General features: G+C 38.6%; 1 protein-coding gene across 6 annotated transcripts in view; it reads right to left on the bottom strand.

Moving 5' to 3' along the window:
- Nucleotides 1-23969, bottom strand: part of PHF20 (PHD finger protein 20) — a 72304-nt gene that overhangs the window by 25569 nt on the left and 22766 nt on the right. For 4 of the 6 annotated variants that reach the window (XM_026867192.1, XM_026867194.1, XM_026867191.1 and 1 more), the window contains 6 exons: nt 22234-22621; nt 21746-21853; nt 20578-20754; nt 19087-19260; nt 9487-9765; nt 463-636 (listed from right to left, as the gene is read on the bottom strand). In XM_026867192.1, coding sequence (XP_026722993.1) covers nt 463-636; nt 9487-9765; nt 19087-19260; nt 20578-20754; nt 21746-21853; nt 22234-22621 — 1300 coding nt within the window. The remainder of the gene's footprint in view (nt 1-462; nt 637-9486; nt 9766-19086; nt 19261-20577; nt 20755-21745; nt 21854-22233; nt 22622-23969) is intronic. The other 2 variants (XM_026867195.1, XM_026867196.1) reach the window with 2 other exon arrangements.

Raw genomic sequence — 23969 nt, forward strand, 5'->3', positions numbered from 1 at the left:
CCCCCTTCCTTGTTTGGGTTTTTTTGCTTTATTAAGCTTAGGTATCTCAATGAATTCAGGATTATTTAAAATACTTAATGCTTTGGACAACCAAGAATTTAACAGAATCAAGACACAAGTGTCAAACAAGCAAAAATAAGCAAGAATCTTTTAAAATGCCCTTAAATACTTCAGTACTTTGTACACCTTAAAAATATTATATGCTGACTGGGAAGAATAAACCTCAATGAATATAGCAAGAAAACTTACAAAATACCCTTATAATGAATCTTCATTTGAAACTATCACAAAGAAAAAGTGAAAAAACACCACTTACATTTTACACTGTACATTCATGAAAAACTAAACTCTCTAAAAGGTATACAGAATACTTTCTATCAATATTCAGTTCCTTACAATGCTTAAAACATTTCCCAGATTTTTCCAAGTTTAACTTTTTCATGTTAAACTAAAAAGGCGTACCATTTTCAACTCTTTCTTGAGGTTTCCGCAGTGATCTCGCTATGTGGTTCTTGGTTTGTGCTCTAACAGAATGTCGGTGACTATTTAATGCACTTACAGGAGATGAAGTTCTTCTCTTTTCTATTTTTTCATCTTTATATGGGGTACTCCTTAGGGCTATGTGTAGAGGAGCATCTACAAAGAGAATAAAGACGAAGTCCAAGCTTTAAATGGTTTCAAAATGTAAGTCTACTTCACTAGCAGCAGTTCTGGTAGTCCACGTTTCTGGTCAGACACACTGCTCAACTCAGTCCTAGCAACTTGACGACCAAAAAGCTTTTGAACAGAAGTTGAATTAAAGGATAAAACCTGTAATGCTTTTGTGGGTTGGTTTGGATATTATTCCCCCCCCCCCCAAGAAAGAACAGTGGATGCAAATGCATTGCCCAAAGCTCCACACTTCCAGAAATACTGGGTCTTTGAAGAAAGATGGAAAGAGAAACAGTTCAGTTTGGCAGAGATATGGGTCAGGTAATTTTAATTATTAGTTTAAAAGTGGCCCTGTTGATTTAGTTAGAGGAACCACAGCCTGTTCTCAAAACTGTGCTTTGTAATGATGCAAATAGAAGTGGCATAGAGAAGCTCTGCACATCTAAGGAAGGGCAGTATTTTAAATACATACTAGAGCGTTTTGAGCGAGATGCAAGAACTCAAGGTCACTACCTAAAATCATGATAAAATCATAAGGACACTGCTTCATCTGAGATTCTATTTACTATTTGAGTCAAGTCAAATAGTTCCCATCTTCCTAACTACTGCTAGAAAATCCTACTGGAAGACTCCTGGACATGGAAAAAGGGAAGTGAAACTGATAAAAGCTATGACTACATGGCATGTAACTGAATGAGACAAGTATATCGCCATTTTGGAGTACAACATCAAGTAACTTGGTTAATATGACCCAGTATGTGACACCGTACTGGCTTCCATCAGGAATGTCCAATTCTATGATCATAAGCATCTCAGGAGTTCAGTGGATACTAAAGACAACTTCCTTCTTGTCTCTTGGACACCTCTAAGTAAGTAATTGTGAGCAGCACCTGAAGAGGACTGAAAACAGAAGGAAGAGTCCAAGAGAGCATACTTAGGAGAAAAAAAATGGTATCAAGTACTCTGCTCTGACCAACATTTCAAGTTGAAGCTATAACAAGTCACATTAAAACATGTCATTACAGAACTTCAGAATCAAGTGGATCTCTTCAGAAAGTCCAAGATCCAGAAATCTGAAGGCCATCAGATGACTTTTTCCCTGGTCCTCTCACTCCGAAGTTGCATTAAAACTTAAAGAAAAAAAAGAATTAGTACATAACTATTTGTGTAACCAAATGGTTATCTTCTAATCACCTGCCATAGTGCTTTACAGCGCCACAACAGAAGACAGCAATTAGACCAAATCCCAGTTTTCCACACAAGACTATCTCATAACAGTACCTTTCGTCCAGTCAGGCAACTGTCACCTTTCCCTGGGTGCTGATTTATCTCAAGAGCTGCAAGATGCTAGAAAGTAGCAAGTTTTGTCCATGAAGAATTATCAAAACCAGAACATATTCCTTGATAAGATACTGCAGTTTCTGTATAGCATATCATTTTTAACAGGACTAACTTCTCTTGTGGGGAGAAGTACACAGAGAGGGTGTTTTGTTTTTTGAATACAGATCTATTTTTGTAGGACTTATTGCTAACAGAATTTGCTCATATGAACTTCCATGATTACTGGGTTGAACAAGACTTCATCAGTTCAGAGAGACAAATCTTCTCCCATGGCACATGGTAGCTGAAAAATAAGATTAAGGTACTTCATAATCTGTCTGGGAACACCAGTGTCCTAACAAACTTTCTGAAATGCAAACTGTTTGTAGCAGTACAGGGTGAGAGGCCATGTAAACAAGCCTCTCTTGAGCTTTCCTGACTCTCTACCTATCTGCATTGTTTCAAAAACCTTTACAGAACACCAAAATCACAATATAAAAATCTATATAAAACAGACAACCTTCATTTAGGCCTCCTAACTTTCCCCTCTCCCAACACCTCAATTCAAGTCCATGAATTAACATTTGAAGAACCCCATAGTCACTTTAATCCCAACACTCCTTCAGAAAGCACAGGGCATCTGAGCTTCATGTGGGTTGAGATCTGTTCACACAGACTCTTGGAAGAAAACCCTATTTTCTATCTGTTGGTGTTTCTAGATTTGTGAGACTGAAGTTTAAGGAGTTTTTCTTAAAGACACATAAATGTTAATACATTTCTCTAAGATTTTTTTAGCTACCAGTAAACACTGTACTGGGGGAGCTCAAGTGTATTCTATCATACATCAGATGTATTTTTCTTCAGTAACTGACAAAAAAATAGTTGTCAACAAATATGTTAAGTTTTGAAACACCTTTTGTTCAACTGATAGAAAACAGAGAACCATTCAGGTTGGAAAAGCCCCTCGGGATCAGCGAGTCCAACCCTCAGCCCGACTCTACAAAGTTCTCCCCTACCCCACATCCCCCACAGCTCATCCAAACAGCCCTTAAACACCACCAGGGATGGGGACTCCCCCCCTCCCTGGGCAGCCTGTTCCACTCTCTGACCACTCTTTCTGGGAAAAATCTTTTCCTAATGTCCAGTCTGAATCTCCTCTGTTGCAGTTTAAATGTTTAGAGGGTCTGTAAGATCTCTGAGCACTCAGAAATATGTTTTAGGAGTTGAGACTAAATTTGAGAAGACGAGATTAAAAAAAGCTGGAAAGTTATCCTAAATTTTGGGGAAAATAAATGTTAAAACTTGTTTTATGAAGACTCAAACTTGTAAGCCTTCCATATTTAGTGCCCTGTTTCCTCTCAATACAACATCTTCAAGTATAATTCAGACAAGCCAATTTATAAAATCGCCCCCAAAAGAACAAAGAGCAATTACTTACCATAAAAACCACAGCCAAGAACATGTATTTAGGCACATACTTTTAAAACTTGCATGTTTCCCAGGTTCAGACTTAGCACCAGCTGCAAAGTGTGCCATGTGCTTTCATCCTCACAACTCCCTGAGCCAACTCTCCAGAAGGCTTCCCACTCCTCTGCCTCCTCCCAATCACAGGAACTTCTGACTTGCAGTTTCAAGAAAGGCCAACACAGAGTGCACAATACACTGTGTTTACGTGGACAACACCTTCAACTCTTGTTAGCACTGTAACTTTTCCTGAAAGTCATTTGTCCATGTAAGCACTCTACTGAGGCTACCAGTCAAAAGAATGACAGTACTATGAGCCTGCAGTGAACAGCAGGACTATGTTGATAGAGACTGCTATAAGGAAGTGCATAGGAGATTCCTGTGCATTTCCTTAATCTGTCTATGCAGGTCCCATGAAGAGCCTGCACTTGACTTAAGGAGACATCCTGAGATGGCATCTCAGCTACAGCTTCCACACATTCCTGATGGTGACCAACTCAAAAATCAAAACAGGTATTAATACCCTTAAATACCTCTATGATCCAGAGTATTATTAATCATCATTAGAATTACATGATTCCTGACAAATTCTTGACCACAAAAGCCCTCCTGACATCCAGGGCAGTGAACAGTTTCACTGTTCTTGAACAGTGATGATGTAATTTAACAATAGCAGATTAATTTCTAGGTCAGATGATGCTAAATAGCACTAACAGAAGCAGGAGATATGTTCATAAAAAAAAACTTAAGAGGCTTGCTGATTAACTGTCCCCGACTGTCTTCCATAGAGTTCTTTCAGGCCTCTCTAAACCCGGGAGAAGTATCCTCTTCCACATAAAGAGCTGATCCAGAAGCAGTAAAGGATCTTAAAAACTAACAGATACAAACCTGAGATACAAAACCACCTCAACCATGCAGAAACCACAAGGAAGAGCCTTAAGAGAATTTATACCTAAGCATGTCAAGACTCAGTGACAGACAAGGCAATAGTTTTCTGTCCAATGGAACACAAAAGATGTCAGACCCCAGTTAAGATAATTCAGCCTTCACAGGAAGAGACTGATTTCCCAAGTGTTGTGAATTGGGCAATATTCACCATCCACAGCTGTGAGATCATTTGCTGAGAATATCCACTGCTATTTTCAAGAACTGAAAGACCACATATCATCTTGACTTACAGCTGAAGTATTTCACACAGCCATCCTCCACAAACTAACTGCAGTATTCTCAAGATAAGCCACAAAGACGATCAGCAATTCTGCAAAACACTGAGGGTGTTAATGCAATCTTCACCTACTCCAGTGAGAAACCCTGTTTGTAGGTCACCTACTGCCTAGCAAAGAGGCATCCATCAGCCAATACCCAGAGGAAACAGGAAAGCCCCCAAAGGATCACCCTGAAAACCACTAAGCCACATGCTAAAGGTTCACATGTTAGCAGCTATCAGTTGACAACTGGTTGCCTTCAATGTCCAGTCTGTCAAAGCAAGTCTGCCAATCTGTTTCCTATACATGCACAGCTAGGATCTCATCAGTAAGTAACATGAGTAAAGACAAGACCCCTTTTCTCTTTACATGTATTTCTGGCATTAAGACATGCATTAACGTGACATACTAACTATAAGTAGGCAGAATTTTCTAACAGCAAGGTCATGTAGAAGAATTTAAACATACTGACAAAATACATGTTTTTTCTTTGAGTAAGAACTTTCAAGTATGGACTCCTCAATAGGGACAGATTTTCTACAGTCTCTGTAGAAAATTGCAGGTCTGTTGCTTTTTTTTTCCTCATGGCAGGGAGAACAGCCAAGCCAAGACTTGTCAGACTGAGGCTGACATTATATACCCACATACCAAAGCTGCAGCCTAACACTGCACAGCATTTTTAGTCTCAAAATCAGGTTTAACTTCCATTAGAACAAAAATCCTCAGAGGAACTGAAGTATGTCCTAGGAGCCTAAGGGTATCAACTGATGAAGTCCCTGCCAGTACAACAGCTGTGTTGAGGGCAGTATCAAGTTTGTCAGCACTACTAAGTGGTTATTAATAGCATTAAGAGTACACCAACCACCTTCGTAAAGGTTTCAATATGTGTGTGCAAGGAAATGCCATCAACTCTCCTACTTGTTCATATCTACCAACATTAGAATTTCCTGACAAATCTTCACTACCTTTCCATTATAGAGCCTCCCCAAGGGCTGATGTGAGGTGCATCTCAGCTGTGCAAGCTCTAAAGTCTGGCACAAGTTGGATTTCAGATTTCAGGAAAATTATCCAACGCAAGGGCATGAACTAAATTCTGTTAGCCTCCAAATGAAAAGATTTTGCTAAAAAGTGAAAGCCAGCAATTCAGAAAGACTCAAAGTCAAGATGATCAGATACTGAAATTATGAGTTGCAGATGTAAAGAATTAAATGAAGCTATTCCATGCCTCATTCCCTTGGCATGGTCTACATCAGAAAACAAGCAGCTTCTGCTGGCACCTTCAGAGGAAGTTGTTTGTAGGGCACAAGTCACAGTATGGGATGACACCAACAGTAAACTAAGTGCTTGTGCAGAGAAAGAGGCCACAAAAAAAGCCTATCAACGTTAATGCATATGAACATGGCATGTGTTTCTACTCTTTTTATTACAGCAACCAGCAAGTAACTAACTGCCAAAAATTTTAACAGCTATTACATCACATTCGATTTCCAAGTGATAAATTTGATAGAACATCTTGATTTGAACTGTCAAAAACTCAAGCAACTCTTTCCCACAAGACAGACTTTGAGAAGCCATCTGCAACCTATGCTCATAAAGCTTGTTTTAAGATTATGCATCCACATAGATTTCTGCAGGTCTTGATTCTCCTCTTTAACAGAAGAGCTGCAGGTGGCTCTATAATGCAATCTAAGAGCTGAGGGCAGAAATGCCTGCACCTCCTATATCCCGAGGGACACAAAATCAACTGCTTTATTCTCTGTAAGGACAGTCCTTTCAGTAAAGACCAAGTAGCCGCATGGAGGCAAGTATGATAACATGGGACTGGGGAAAGAGCTATTTCATCATAATGATCTTGTAATATTTCCTAATAAATTAAGGAGGTATTGCCTGAATGCATCCAGTAGCTATATACGTCTGTGTCATTCCATTCAGACTAGTAAGGTATATCTAAAATACAAGGTAGGCAATGGTAACTCCTTCCCCTCTGTTCACTCCGTCCCCTCAATTTAGAGATGTCTGCCAAATTTGCCACTGCAATGGTAAGAGCCTTCTTAGAGAAAAGGGAGAAACAGGACAAATCAGTTCCACATTAACCTTTCCAGCTCACTCAAGTTTTGAAGTCAATGCCAAGTGCCACAATTTACATTTTAGAGGTTCAAATTTCAGAGTCTCCACTGCAGTGCAAAGGAATTCTACTTAAATTGTTCCTTCCTGCATCTCACAACATGGTCATCGAAAACCACTTACACCCATCTTTTCTATGTGTCAAATTTCTAATTTTAAGCACTACAAGGACAAAGTTTTGTTACTGTTCTGAATACTGTGTATTTCCTAGAACTTCAGGAACAAAAAGTATTTTCACTTTAAATCTAGCCAGCAGTCCACCCCCAGTACTTATTTATTTTCATTTAATGTGTAGCAGAAACAGTAAGGAGTCCCAGAATTCCAAAAATCAAATTTGTGAGATAAGGACTTAAGTGTGATAAAGCTTCTGAAGCACGAGTATCTCCACGCTTATGGAATAACAGGACTCATGATTTCTAAAGTCTTATCTGTTAGAAATTGTCACCTCTTCTTAAGCATTAAAACCTCATATAATAACAAAAATGACATTTGTACCAAAAGGTAAAATGATTTAAATACATCCACTCTGAACAGGAGAATTTTCACGCACAAAAGGATTGTAAAGATGTGAGGCAAATCCACCATGTACCTTACTTCATTATGTATTCAAAAGCCTTTGCTCTCACTAAGCAGCACATCCTGAGAAGCCTTTTTAAAAGCTGGCACAAAAGTGTTCAGCAGACATGGAGAAAGTCTTGCTTAGCAGGCTGTCTTCCTATATATACATCATTAAGAACAGAAGAGATGCTTGCAAAAAGAACAGAACACAGAATGCAAGAGTATGAGCTCATAAACCTCATTAACTGTACTTCAGAACGTGTGGTACACTCACAGCAAAAATGAGAAGAATTAAGAACACGCTGAGTTAAAAAAAATGGCACTAAATATCAGGCATATGATGTAACTGATATAGAATAACATTACTTTTCCTCATCAAGAAAAACCTTACTGTAGCTCCACAGTAGCAGGCTTTGACAGTGAAGGGGACTTGAAAACTTTACTATCTGCCTTCCACATTGATGCACTGCTCAACAGCTTTCAGCACACCTGGGGCTATTCGCAGGGATATGCTATGAAGCACATCTTTGATACAGTCCATCCACAACTGGGGAATGAAATGGGGGAGGGCTTAAAATAAGCAAACAGGGTTACAACTCAACACCATAATGCATTACCTGCCAGTGCAGCCAAGATAATGACATCAAACCATTAGTGTGCACTTGGGGGAAAGGATAAATGAAAGGATCAAGATCTTGAGTCAGTAGCCAGTTCATTCAAGGCAATTACAGGAAAACAACTTTTCAAACCAAAATAATTATCCAGTTACAAAAAGCAGAACAGAAGTCAGTTTATGGAAAAGCACACAACATGACAGAAGCCTATTCTGATCACTGTGCAGTTTGGCAGCCACTCTTCACAAAGCACTTGTCTCAGTTGTGCATCTCAAGACAATACTGCAGTTTCATTTAACCTGCATGCTTAATGTATAATACCCACAAATTGGCACTTCCTAATGCATTTAAGGGAAAAAAAAAAAATCTTCCTCTACCTTATGCAAAGGTATAGAATTTGATTAAGTTACAGAAATGTTTGGGGTATAGAAGTTTACATGCAGTAACAGTATGTTAAGTTACACTTATCTTGTTAGGAATAGACAGTAGCACATCAAATGAAAGTTTGCTGGGCACATGAGGAAAAGCAGACACAAAGCAAAGTGAGGCTAAATATATTCTGCCGTCAGTCAGTGAACAAGACTTTGCAAGACTTTGAAATTCTTAAACAGAATATTAATGAAAGATCAAATGCAAAGGCAAACACCAGGGAATACAGCAAAGAGAAGGCTGTTTTTTAAAATACAGGCTCAATCAGAAGCCAAGAGAGATGACAATTTTTATAAACCTGCAGTACAAAGAGAAGTCAGACCACAAGAATGAAGTCTGGATAGGTTACTGCAGTTCACAACTAGACCTAGATGGCCACTCTGATGTTACGCAAGACACTAGGAAGAAAGCACTTCAGAAAATGAGACAGTGAAGCAGAAGTTAATGTGATTGTGAAGACTGCAACACAGTGATCATTAAGCACCGATTTTTTTCCTAACCATTAAGTTTTTATCCCTTTCCACTACCCATAAGTTGTGTAAAGATCTTTTTCACATACAGCTGTAGTACTCAACAACTGCAATTGCTAAGACTTTTCTTCCCCACAGGTCCAACAATGAGAACAGTAAATACTGCAGAAACTGGTAATGGATTTCTAGCTAAGTAGTCTTGAATCAGACCATGAAATGCAAAGACTAAGCAAGAAGCAGGAAAGAACTGGAATTACCCAGACTGTTTCCTTAATATAGAAAAGGACAAAGTCTTTGAATAATACTGTTTAGATATTTGTCAAACCAGAGGAAAAAAAAGAAGTCAGAAAGTCAGGGAATGGTAGTTTTGAAAAAAGCGGAGTTGTAATACTCAACTGAGTTGTTACAAAGAATTAAGAGAAGCTCCATAGTCTGTTCATTACAGAATATGATATGTATTTCTAGATGAGGAAATTTCTTCAGTCTTATCTTCACTAAAACATAACATTCACACATATTATGCCTCTTCTCCAAAAAGAAATATGCTAAGATGGAGTCCTAAAGAGACTCTTTCAACCCAGAACAAAAAAAAAAAAAAAAAAAAAAAAAAAAAAAAAGAGAGAGAAAGGAAGAGATCAGCAACATACTTACACAATGAACCAGCTGTGGTCCGTCCTCTTTTTGACCTTTCTTGATTAGCTTTTTCAGAAGCCAAAGAAGCTCTGGTTTGAATATTTCTTTTTACAGGGTTTTGCTGTGATTCTGCAGCCTTCTCCACTCCATGAAAGTATTTCATGTGATAATGCAATAGCTTGGCTTTGCGGAAGGATTTTGAACAGTCCAAGAACTTGCATCTAAACTTGTGATCTTGATCAACAGTTGCAGCTTTTTTTGATGCAAGAAAATCTGCTCTCCTACAAGGTTTTGTTACTGTAAGAACAAAACAGATAAATTCTCCCATGCATTTGCTATATTTATCAAACGGTTTCCTAAACTTAAAACAAAAAAAGAAATGGGCATGCATGCAAACATTAGCTATGAAATGCTAAAAAAAAAAAAAAAAAATTCATTTTAATGCTGCTATCTGCCTTTCAGATCAATAGCTTTTAAAAGAAGACTGTTCCACTCTTAAAAATTGGTTGTCATGACGACAGTGTTTTTATGAATGAGCTATTGTCAGAACACAACATTTTGCTTCCATGAGTCCCTTGCCCAACAGCTAATATCACTCTATATAGTGCTGCCATAGAGATGAGACTGAATTACAGAGATTGTGTATTTTAGTCAGTACACTGAAGATTGTGTCTTATCAAGTATTTATTTAATTTTATTTAATTTTTTTACAACTGTTCACAGTGAAAGCACTTCCAAGGAAAACAGTTCTGCTACTTTGCTTACAACTACTGTTTTGCTACCTGCTTTCTGATGCCTTGTCTTACCACCAAAGTCTGGTTACTTCCAAGAACAATGGAAGCAGTACCTCAGAGCTACCTTTTGCAAGTAAAACTGAATTTTATTTCAATTTTCAAGCAGTAATGAAAGAATGAAACTAAGCAAAAGGAAAATTGCTTACATCTGTTAAAAAATGTCCTGTATGAGCTATAGTCAGTTTCTCAAAAAAAGGAATGTCTTCAGACTCATATGGAAGAATGTTTTAAGGCATCTGTTTTAAAGCACTGCTGTGCAACCTAGTGCTATACCTTAACTTAACCCGGTAAATTACCAGTTCTTCCAGAATTTCAGAGACTTAATTCATGTTTTTGCTAAAATATATACAAAAGAAACATTCTGAACTAAGAGTAAATCAGATTACTGTCACCAGTATCTGTACCCAATACAGAGGAGAGAAAGAAATTTGGAAACACACAGATGTAAAGAGATCCAGGCAATTATCCACCATAGCACACAGCATCAAAAAAATCCCTCACCAACTAGAGGACAAGGGAAAGGAGGTGTCATCTTTACAAAACAGCTTCCAAATAGATTTTTTCTATTTGTTTTGCCAGTACTAAAATATTATTTCCATATTTACAAATATTTTCAAACTTGGAGGATTAAGAATGAAGTGTTTAAAGCTAAGACCCAGATCTAGCAAGTGATACAAAACTGAAGGTATGCAGCACATGAATGAACATTAGGACATTATATCAGAAGTAGTTGAAAACAAGAAACAAAAAAGGGCCCAGAAACATTACAAACAAGAATAAGCGCAGAAAGAATAAGACTTTCCACAAGTGCACATATGCAGGAACACACTGAACAGGAGTGTTAAGAGGTAGCGTCAACGTGATCTTGGTATAAGAATGCAGGACAATTTGTTCAGAAAATTTCAGCATGTGGCAACAAAAATGGTGAGTGTTAATGAGCTGCATACTTAAAAGTTATGTCCTAGTGAAGGCAAGCATCCTAGATAGCTGTATCCGAAGCACACTCAGTTTTTAAGTATCATGTTATGACAAACACAAAATTTGAAGTCAATTCATAGAGAGGGGAAAAAGTAATGGTACTATGGAGGCTGCAGTACATGGAAGGATTTAAGAAGTCATACGCACAGACTCGTTAAAAACTATTGAGTTAATTTTGAGAAGAAAATAGTAAAAACAAAGACCACTTTTAGGTGTTTCACAAAGACAACAAGGTGAAAGACATTTTGGCATAGCCATACTAAGAACATGTTGATGGGGATGCTGCTTCAAACTATTATGGTAATAAAATTGCAACAGTCAGACAGCTGGATCACACTTGCAGAATGATAAAGTTTGCCAATGCCAAAATCAAAATAGACTGCAGACCATCGAAAGTTGCATTCATAAAGTATGAAAAATTATTCAGGAACCATCAGTGCAATGGCCTGAGGGTTTAGTGAAAGCAAGTGCAGAAAGGTTCTCTTGACTGTAAAGCTAAAATCGAGCATTCAGGAAAATGAAAGAGAACTTGTTTCTATTTAATAATTAACATGAAGATGGGAAAACTTAACTGCAGCAGAAGAGGGTAATGGGGTCCAAATACAAGTGAAACTATTATACCATCACAAAACTGTCATGATGAGGCCCTGTATCCAAGCTCAGAGCAATTCCCCTCCATTCAACTGGACAAATTCTGGAAAAGATACAGGGAACGGCTTCTAACTGATCAGCTACAAATTAGAAGAGCACAGGATCACATTAGCTGAAGTTTAGAAACAGAGGTAACAAAGACAGGGGAAGGGGAAGGAAAGCAGACAAAAAACTTACTGCAACATGCAGGGGAAAAAAAATAAATCTATTCAGAGCAATAAACACACAGACAATCCCACAGTTTGAAATAAACCTTAAATTACTACCATCACCACCACCACCAAATTGGGGTAATTATCTTTTGTTACAAGTAACACATTTGAACACCCTGCTGTGAGGGCACAGTAGGAACCTGATGCTCAATTCCACCACCCAGGAGAGCCTCTGAAGAGCCTGTGCTCCCAGCAAACACTTGAAAACCATATCATTAAAACAACATCTGAAGGGAAAACTTCAGTCCTTACATATATACACAATTTTTGCCCACAATGCATGGTATTAAAACTGGTTTCTATGGAAAGAAAGTTTTACGGTATTAGCTTCAGATTTTCAGACACTTGCCTTTTCAGAGGAGCTTGGTGGGTATTTTCTCAGAGTAGAGAGAAAAGTTAATGATAGACCTACAACTTGTCATTTCTTCCATGTTTATAAACAAAATTAGAACTCCTTCACCCCACATTTAATTAACCATTACAGTATTAAGCACAGGGATTCAAGGGCAAACAACAGTGTCTCCTTGAACTTTCACTACGGAGAAAAAAAAAACAAACCCCTTCTGCATTCAAATCAGCAACCTCTCTCACTTCTCACTGTGCTGCATTACCCAAGGTTCAAGCTATGGCCACATTTACAGTAAAATGTCACTATATGAAGCTTGAGTCCACAAGAGCTTTTTTCCCCCATCACCAATTCTGTTTGAACTGACTCCTGCTGGGACAGGAATGCCTGGCAGCAGCACAGTACCTTGACTGAAGGTCTGACATCCTGAGGCATCTTCTGAAACGCACTGGTAAGCTACCCCAGAAAGCCAGCAGTGCATGTAACACTCAGCGTTTTCCCCCAATTAAAGTTGGCCTTGCTGCAGTTTCTAGCCATTAGATCTTCACACACAATTGCCTGTTAAACTGATGAGACTTCTAGTCTCTATTTCCAGGTCTCCACAGAAACAGTAAGCGAAGATCAAGTTATTTCTTCACCTGCTGTCTCTCTAAAACCTACGTTCTCTGGTGCTTCCACATGTGTATTATTTTCAAGATTATTTATTTGTTACCATCACCTTTCTTGAGCTGACACTTTCTACACTATGCTTTGGATCACTTCACATCGTTGGGCTAGCTTCCTCATTAATTAACTATTTCTTTGTTCTTATTTCTTCTGAAATCTTGTGGTGTTTTCCTTGAGCTCACCAATAGTGCTCCTGTTCATCATTTTAGCATCCAAATTATGTTTCTTCTTTTATTTTCAAAACCCTATGTCTTCCAAGATCTCAGTTGTGAAACAAAGAACATTTTGCCTAATTGCTCTTCACGAACTACTTTAGGTAAGGACAGCATCCAAGTATTTCCAGTGCATCCAGAATTCACTCCAGTAGATGCCTGCTGTAACAAATACATACGGCATCAATAATCACAGATCATTACATATTTACAAAGTTGTGATCTGAGCATAAAACACTACTTGTCATTGCAAGAACTACTCAAGACAGTATTTCATATGATCCTCTGCTCACCATTTTCTCCCTGTGCTGAAACTAAATTTGTAACAAAACCAGGGAAGTCTATACCACACAAAAAGTTTGTAAGCACAGTGCACTTCTCTGCAAGCCTCAACACACCTTTAGAGGGGGCTAGCAGCTGAGTGGATGTAGAAGACCTGGACTTTGAGGTGTAACTGAAATATTGTCCAGATCGTGGCATCTGGCTGTAAAAAAAGTGTGAGCATGGCAGGATGAACTTTTTAATATACAAACCATATTGTTAGGCTTAAAATGTCAACTTTTACACTACCTTGAAAGAATCAAAGCCTACCTACTTAAACTGCAGCATAAACAGCTGTTCTCTCAAATTGGATGCAAAGATTCTGTACTTCTCCTTAACTGAAACCCAAAACTAAGTGACAAAATTAGAAAAACACATGGCAAGTGTAAGGCAAATGGAATCCCTGATGCATGTCTATGCAAATAAAAAGAGTAGCATTAAGAGTTCTGGGAATTAAAACTACAAACACAATAGCAGATCTGTGCAAAGACATCTCACCTTTAAAGGCAAATCAGTTTGTAAGAGTAAAGCCATATGAACAGCTGGAGAGTGCTTCTGTTTTCAGATATATGAAACAGAGCTTTAACTGGCTACAAAAATGCGCCAGACTGTCACATGCTTTGTTGAAAGACAACTTGATTTAGATAAATCTTAATCACCAATTCTGATCCCTAAACATTGGAAGAGCCAGAAACCAGCAGAACAGGACTTTCACCCTCTAGTACATGTAATTAATCAGAATTTTGCTGAAAATTCTAAAAAAGAAACTTAAGTATTGACAAGCAATGATATATTGCCCTTTAAGAATACATTACAGACATACACTTTTAAAAACATAACAAGCATATAAACACTCCAAATGGTATTTGCTGCTACAAACATCTGCAACTATTAGAAATCTTGATTCATCTACCCACCACTGACTGGAAAAACATTCTTTAAAAAGAGCCCTTTCGTCCTTAAAAATTCCTGATGCTCAAATGCTATAAAAACCACAGTCTTCCTATACATCATGCAAGTTAAAACTCACCCATGCTGAAACAATACTAACAACACACACTGAAGACAATGAAGGTTATTAGTTTTATTATGTTTTGTAGTGTTTTCCTACAGGAAGGTACTTAGTTTTCATCAAGTGACTAGACTTAAAGTCTGCAGACAAATAAAAGGGTTAGTACTGGGTTACAATGTTGCACTCCAAGTATGAAAAGATATCTTTGACCTTAGCTCCCATGATTTATTTCATGGGAATCTTGTACAGAAGAAATATCCCTTTTTTCCACACACACACCACCTACTCTGACAATATACTTCTCCCCTTTCCAAACCCCAAATGCCTTAATACACATGGCAGTCTGACAACTGCTCAACATACAGTTATTAGTATTTGGAGAGATGTCTATCTGTTCCCTTGATAATTAACCACAAAGTTAAGCCACCTTTGAGCCTCCAACACCAGTTAATTTTAGGACAGCATGCTCAGACTCTTCAACAGCCCCCCAAGAGCAAGAAGCCAGTGGTGGTTGTTTCCAGATCCCACGATGTGAGGCCTGTCCCGGTGCTGCACACACATGCTGCTCCCAGATGGAAGCCCAAGCCCTACTGTTGCCCCATCAGGCAGCTCATCACAGGCACAAGCCCACAAGCAAGACAGAAGCACATACAGGAAAACACAGATCCAACTTTAACTACAGGAGATTTATCCACAATAGGATCTATGGATTTTAAAACTCTTGTATCAACAAACCACTTGCTAATAAGATTTTTAATGTTGGTTAAGTGCACTTCTAACGTTAAATGAGATGCGGGTTTTCAGAAACCACCACAGAGCTGAACTTCAGGTCAGAATTCAATATGAGTGCATATTCCTGAATTTACTTTGATCCAGCTCACTTGAGTACTGACAGAAGTGCCATGTCAAGAGTGCACAAGCTACACCACAGGCTCTGGGAAGGCTAGTGACCAAGTCACATTCCCACAGCTTTACTGCTTGTATCCAATTCAGGAAACTCAGGAGGAGGCCACATCCCACACACCACATCAGTGGGACTGACACCACACAAGCAGGTATTACATATTCAGCTGGAGTTTAAACCCAAATTACAAATGCTCAGCAATAAATGTATTAGGAAGTCAGAGGGAAGTGGTAATAATGGCAAAAGGTATCCAAAGGGATCAGTTTTTTAAACTCCTGATGGTTCATCACGCACCAGCATTACACCGGTGTCCTGCCCCATCTACCTGCCACCAACATTACACTCCCCAAATGCCAAAAAAGCAGAACTGAGAAATACTACCTTATAAATTTCAAATGTAGAAGTGCATTCCTCTCCCTACTTCCTCCCTTACAGCATCTCACGCCAACAGGTATTTACAAGTTCAAGAGTTTAGTTAAACCAAGGCAATTTTACACTGCATCTGCAATCTCAAGCAGAACGTAAATATGCAAGTAGAGGAAAGAAAAAAAAACACAAACAGCTGGTACTTTAGTTTCAACTTAAATCCTTAAATCTGTCAATCATTTCTCTAAAGTTTTTTCACAGAAGACAAGATTTCCCCACCAGCAACAAATACATAGAGAAGTAATGTTTTTACACAACCAAGGTTGTTTTGCCCATTTGTTCTTTCGTAGTCAGTAGAAATTATTTGTTTGCTGTAACCCCAACACATACTGCTGAGTACATACTAAGTCTGACTACATTATAGCCCTGAACTCAGATTCCCACATATTTTAAAAAGAAGCCTTCTCTGAAGAAGACAATACAGCTACAACACTCCCGTTCACACACACGTCAGTAAAATTGAACACACCTTTGATTTCACAGTTACTTGAAACAAGACATTGTGAAACACCCTGAAAAGCTCTGCATCCTGAATGAGTACTTATGTAAGAAAATAGATGCCCTTGCAGGAGGCATTTTTTATTAGTATTTGGCCACTAACCCCCGAAGCGTTGTGATTACACGTCATGGTATCAAGTAAAATATTCTTTATTCTTGAGAATATTCCGTGACTGCTTCTGGATTATTTTTCAAAAGGTAATGGCAGCAGACATCTTCTTAATACTGCATTAATTGTTTGGAAGAACAGATGTAACCATTAACACAGCTTTTCCATTCTGTTAATACAGTGTGTTCTTTCAAAAAGCCAAGATTAACCATTCCCCAAATTCTCAGACCTTATAAAACAAAGTTGTAGTTTTGTCAATCTGTAGTTCAATTGAGTACCTCCAAAGCATTATACAAAAGGTAAGTGTCATCTTAAAAATGCTGCCCTTCAAACTGAAAATTTGCAGGGATTTACAAAATAAAAGGCTAAACAGTTGTCAGCTAGAACACACACTTCAAGAAAAACAAGAACGTTAAAAAGCATTTTAGCATACTGTTTTCCTACATAAAGCATTTCCAAAAGGTGACTGTGTCCCCTGTAGTAGAGAGATCTGCCATACACTGTCTTCTATTAAATAGTTTTCCAGAGGCTGAGAAGTATTTTCAGACATACTCAAAATTATTTCCCTTTTCAAAACTGCTGTGACCTGCTGTCTCTCAGCGAGCTGTCTCCAAGGCACAAGTCCTGCACACTGCACCTCACAGCAATTCAGTTCAGCGTACCTGTGCACCTTCTCACAAGTGTCTGCACTCTTACTGTTAAGAACTCTAGGGACATCTTCCAGAGATCCAATGAAGGGGAAAAAAAAAAAACAAACAACTTCTTTGATGCTCCAGTAGACAGCCCCTCCCTGCCATCCACAAAAGCTATTCCAGGGTGAAAACCTGCAAAGAGGTCATGGCTGTTCATGTTAACAAAAGTACATTCAAGGATACCTGTTCAGTTTCAAGGACACCGTGGAGCAGAACTTCTTCAAATTCCAAAGAAAAGCACTACAAAGCACAGCACTAGCTGTTAACATTGCTAGCACAACTTGTATTGGACAGGATACCAGTTCAGCTACCGCAGAGAGCAGAATACTACAGCAGTACCTGACAAGTTCGGTCATGACCAGTTGTCAGCACATGACCTTAAGGAAACTAGCGATGTTACACTGCAATTATTCAGAGGAAGTATTCAACTTAAACTTTAAAGTGTACATTAAATTGGTTGTACCTGCTGTAGGAGGGGGAGGAACAAATTCATAGCCACTGGAAGGAGCAACACTTTTTACATCCTTCCTTTAATTCAGAGATTCACAGGCAGACTGTCAATAGCTCATGTAAACAAAGAGCAGTAGCATTTCCTTACTATTGGAGAGATTAATGTTCTGTTGAGGTACAACCAAACTGATTTTGCTTTCATGACCCAAAACAAGCTACAACCCATCAGCTAAAAGCCACATACGAAACAAAAAAACCAAAACCCAGGAGTACTTTACAGACTGAAAAGGACACAGGAGCCTGACGACAAAACCAATCTGCAGCCACTCCGTATCTCCTGAATTCACTACCAGGATGTAGGGAAGGAAAAGCATGGCCCCAACACACATCAACTGAAAGGACTCTGGATATGCCATACTTACAATACAGGTGTTATGTATCATCAGCCTGGTTCACAAGGAGAGCAAGATCTAATTTTTTAAATAGCAGAAGACCATTTGCACATGAAACCTGAGCAAAGGGAAAGAGGCAAATTCCTTCCTGCACTGCACTGAAGGTGCACATCAAACCAACAAACAAGATGAAAGCGAGCACATACACACTACTCTAGCGAAGCTGAGCAACTGCAAATCCCTCTAAATGCTCTTAATTTTAAGCTTCTTTGATAGAGCATAAACTAGGGAATTTGTAATTCAAGTTTCCCCAGTTAGCTGCATATATGACTATTAAAATTATGCAAAATAATCACAGGACAGCACTGTTTTGGCACAGTCTACTATCTGTATAGGAAATTTTAATTTGAAAAAGCAAGGTAAGTACAGTCCTGAGCTAAGAGAAAATAGAACATATGCATTCTTGAGACAGGCACTGAAATGTTTGAACTATTTCATAATTTGCACTAAAACCTCTAAATAGTCTAGGGCTTAAATATAAAAGGATAAGGATATAGAAATGCATAATCAGGATTACCAAACATCAATGCTACCTGCAGCACAAAAATGACAAAAGAACCTGATCTTTTAAAATGTTAGTCCTGCTTAACCCAGAATTACAAACATTAAATTATAACCTGAAAACAAGCATTTGTTAATTTCACCATTCACATCCTAAAGATATCACACCCAGTCATTTAAAAATTATTCTTTCCACTTTTTGGAAGGTCGCTGTCAACCTCCAAAGCATAAGATCAAAACTGAGTCAGTGAGGAATAAAAAATGCATTTACCTCCACAGTTGGCAGTGCAAGAACATACAATTTTTGCTAGTGACACTTGTACACGCACAAAACACCTGGCATCAGTTGTCTTAAGAAACACACCAATATTAAATATGAAAACAAAATTTGAACCTGTAGCAGCAGAAGATTCTTGAGTTCTGACAGTATCAGAGGAAGACTCAGTCTCTTCAACTTTTTCTTCCTGTAAACTGGCATCCGTACTAAGTGCTGTGCTGTGTGATGTGTTTCCAGGAGATCCTTGTTCAGCAAAACTTTGGTCAGATTCAACAGGAATTTCTAACTGGACTAGAATGGAGGCAAAAATTTTCACTGAGTAAAGTGCACACAAAAGCATATTCCAGACACTGATCACAGAATCACTGGATACCAGGTTGGAAAGGACCTCAAGGATCATCTGGTCCAACCTTTCTTGGCAAAAGGACAACTGAGACAAGATGGCCCAGCACCCTGTCCAGATGAATCTTAAAAGTGTCCAATGTTGGGGAATCCACCAGTTCTCTGGGAGATTATTCCAGTGACTGACTGCTTCATAGCGAAAAATTTTCTTCTTGTGTCCAATTGGAATCTCCCCAGGAGTAACATGTACCCATCACCTCTTCTCTTTACCATGTGACTCCTTGTAAAAGGGGAGTCTCCATCACCTTTACAGACACCCTTTAAATACTGGAACATGGTGATAAGGCCTGGCCTAAGCCTTCTCTCCTCACAGCTGAAAAAATCCAGTTCTTTCAGCCTCTTCCCATATGGCAGGCTGCCCAGTCCCTTGACCATCTTTATGGCCCTTCTCTGGACCCTCTCCAGACTGTCTACATCTTTTTTGTATAGCATGTTTTCATCACATTACAAAGTGGAGACAAATATCCATCTATGCTTAGACTGCTTACTGTTGTATTAACACAAAATTAGGTTTTTGCAAACACAGCTGTAGCAACCCTCTAGAGCTGCCTGGAAACACACAGGCTGATAACTCTTTATAAAAGCCTAAAATGGGACAGGTCTCCTCAAACCATTATCAGAGATCCCCCTGAAAGGGAAAGGCAGTAAAACACCTGGCAGAAAAAGGGAGCATTATCTCCACCAGCCTAAGTATAAAAGCATACTGGTTGATGTTGTTTTGTTTTTTTTTTTAGTCTTCAACAAGAGAATTAAACTGTAAGCTTAGCATTTGGGTTACTTCTTCAATTGAGTGTTAAAACTCATTTTCACAAGCATAACCTGCATCTCAAAAAAAACCCAAAACAAAAAAAACCAAACACACCAAAAAAAACCCAGCCACATTTCCTTTAGGTTACTTTACAACCTATAGAGCTCCCCTTTTGCAAGGCCAGTTACTCAAGCCAGTTATCCCTCTACTGGAAAAGCTCTTACCATGCAAGGGAAACAACAGTGTTACTGATGGAGAGGGGATCAAAAGCAAAAGGCAATCAAGGAAAGTTTTTAACCTTTCTCAGCTGCCCTGAGTTTTCTCTGCACTGCTGATGAAATGAGGTTTTAATTGCAGATAGAGATCCTGCACGTTATGCAAGTGAAAATACAATGCCTCCAACAACTAGATGACTGCCATGCCACTATAAATTCAGAGTATACCAGGAAGCTGCTTACCCTTCTCAGATTCCTTTTGGTTAGATACTGCATCTTTCAAAGGCTGAATTTCCCTTGAAGTTGTAACATGATCTGTATTTAAAATCTCATGACTAATACTAGATGAGAGCCTTGATGATCGTCTCCTGATCTGGTCTCTTTCAGGGTTGTCTGAAGAGCTCTTCAATTTTTCCTGAGCTGGAATAGACAAATTTAATGGTACCATGCAGTTACAGGATTACTAAATAGCTCACAAACAAACTAGAACTATCTTCCCTCCCCATGACAGTCTGAAAGTGTGTTTTTTTAAGGACAGAGGTTAGTAACAGAAGCTAAACAATCCTGGTGAGTAGACCTCTCAGTAAAAGCTACAGTCTTAAGTTACAAATAAGCATAAAAAAAGAGAAAATGCCTATCTTATAAATGTTTCAGCTTTTTCTTTTAGTAATAGGTTTGAACTAAGAATACAAATCAAGATCTTACTCCTAAAACATTGCTTTAAACAGCAATCATTCCACAGACATAAGTAATACCAGAAGTTAGATAAGACAATTCAGACACACAAACAACTTGCACCCTAAGCTGTATAACACATGCTCACTGAAGTTTTAAGACTTGGTGATCCTAAGGAAGGGAAAGACAGCCTTCTTCAGGTCTTCATCTCCTCGTTCATACTACTACAGAGATCATTTTCTTTCCTCAACAACACACTCAAGTTCAACATCACTACACAGTATATCAAGATAAAGTAGAAGCTATCAGAATGAGTGACATGAATATTTATCTAATATTAAAAAGGTTCTTTGCTAAGCAGTGTGGTAGATCCTCCATGTAGTAACTAAAGTGTTTCTATAGCTAGAAAAAGGCTTTTATAACTTTCTGTGTATTGGAGACAATATAATCACTGTCTCCCCTATGTCTATGAACTTCTGCATCACGACTCAGAGCTTGTGGCTCCTTTACCCAAACTCAGCTTCCAAGATTGAAGAGGGCATTTCAGCATGATGATGCTATGTGTTAATGGCCAACTTAAAAAAAACCCAACACCGAAGAAAAACACTGTGCTGCATTTCAGCCATCTGTTTCACAGTTCAAAGTTAGTATTACAGACTTGTTTTCCTCTCCACTTAAGCTTCAAGAACTTTTAAGTACAAACACTCTTAAGAGTTGAATACCAAAAAACACTCACACGAGTTTTTTTCAATCCTGGGACGCTTTGATGGAATTTCACCTCCTTTAGGTATTTTCCGACGTCTTAACTCCAAAGTTATGGGCTGCAGCGTCTGAGAACCTGGCTCTACATATGTAGACAGAGAACAAAAATTGAGTGGATATGAAGCTGCAAAACTATTTAAAACAAATTCCCCTGCCTCGCAACTTAAAATACTGGACTTGCGTAGATAGTTATACTTGTCTTTCCAAAATCTACATATTATCATTTAAACCTACTGCAGACATGTTTTATAATACACAAAGATTACTTGTCTAAATCTAATCTTTGATCAAACCACTGAAGCTCCAAACTTGACCAACAAGTATGCTCCCAGCTGTCCTAACCAAGCCTGAACAAAGCTCCTAGAGACTCAGGCTGTGAAAAAACACAGTACTTATAATTTCTGAAGGAAAGTTTAGAAGGGTTCTGATACATGGCCTGAACATTTAAGTTTAGCTACATACCTGTTGGAGGTGTTATTGGTGGTCTTCCACGTTTTCGTTTAGTTTCTTTTGAGTTTTCTTGTGGACTCTTTACATTGTCATTCTCAGGCTTCTTCTCAATTTGTGTATCTACTGAATATTCCATATCATTCTCTGATATATTCTCTTTATCTTCTTTTCCATTCTTAGATATATTCTTTTCTGAGACTTTGCCTTTTTCTGAGATGACTATCAATTTTCCTTCCTTATCAGGTTGCTTAACTCTCTTTTCAGTCTTCAATGTCTTTTCATCCTTGTCTTTCTTTGCATTACCTGTTGCTTTCCTCTGTTCTTTAAATTTTTCCCGCTTTTCAGGAGATGACGGAATTTCATTACCTCTTTCCTTAGGACTAGCATTACCCACAGTATTCTAGAATAAGAGAATAACATTACAAAATTAATTTATTGCAATCTCAAAGTCCTCCCCCCAGCTTTGTATTTAGCAGACTTGCATCCTTGTCCAATTTTTCAAAGGATAAAAGCATATACTCTATTGTAACCCACAGATTAAAAAACTTAGATGTACTTGCTGCATGGGTCCTTAAACAGTTCTACAACAGGACAGTGCAAAAGATTCATTCTTTCCACAACTGAGTGGGGTAAGAGATGGGAATTGTTCACCCTGGAGAAGGCTCCAGGGAGACCTTATAGTGGCCTTCCAGTTCTTAAAGGGGCTACAGGAAAGATGGCGAGGGACCACCATGGAGGGTAGTGATAGGATGAGGGGTAATGGTTTTAAACTGTAAGATTTAAAACTGTAGATTTAGATTAGAAATAAGAAAGACATTCTTCACTGAGTGTGATAAGAAACTGGCACAGGCTGCCCAGAGAAGCTGTGGCTGCCCCCTCCCTGGAAGGGGTCAAGGCCAGGTTGGACGGTTCTTTAGGCAACCTGGGCTAGTGGAAGGTGTCCCTGCCCATGGCAGGGGGGGTGGGAACTAGATGATCTTTAGGGTTCCTAAATCTTGCTAAGTAAAGTATTTCCTAAGTAAAGAAAAGACTGCAATCACCAATTTAATCAGGAATCACATGATGTTAAAATTTACACATTTAAATTGAAAAACAAAACTTTTAAACTCTTTCTGTCATCTGTGTTCAGCATGAGAGGACATGAAAAAATCCTTAACAGTCCCCGGCCATCAAGTTTCTGATACAATATTCAACTGTAATCTCATTTCCCCATAGTTCTTATACAATAACACCAAGCCACAAAAAACACTCCTATATCAGCAGATCACTGCTACTCAATATCCTTTCTGTTTTGTGATCAGGTTTTGTACTAACACCACCTGGAGGGTATTCTGATTTTTTTTCCCCTTCAAACAATCCTGCTAGAGGCTGCCCCAGAACTTCTCAGCTCTGATGAAAAGCAGCCTTCTAACTTTGCACCTGGATTAATAATTTACATTTGGTCATGCATCAACACTGCCTTTAGGTGAACTAACTTCCCTCTTCCTGTTGCTTAATAACTTGAAGCACTGAAAAGCAACCATATTCCCTTCCAGCCATAGTTCTGCAAGGCACAAGAAGCTTAAACTCTGAACAAGGATCATAGGACAAGAAAGGCTAAATACTTCGATACCTCTTCAGTGAAAGAAATCTGAACAGCTGATTTGAGTTATACAAAATTCTGAGAATACACTTAAGACTATCTCCTTGTACTACACTACTTCTTGCCTCTTCACACCCCAATCTTATCTGTATGTGGCTTACATGAA

Source organism: Athene cunicularia, unplaced genomic scaffold (assembly GCF_003259725.1).
Source record: "Athene cunicularia isolate RWA unplaced genomic scaffold, athCun1 SCF_2, whole genome shotgun sequence".
NCBI classification, from domain to species: Eukaryota; Metazoa; Chordata; class Aves; order Strigiformes; family Strigidae; genus Athene; species Athene cunicularia.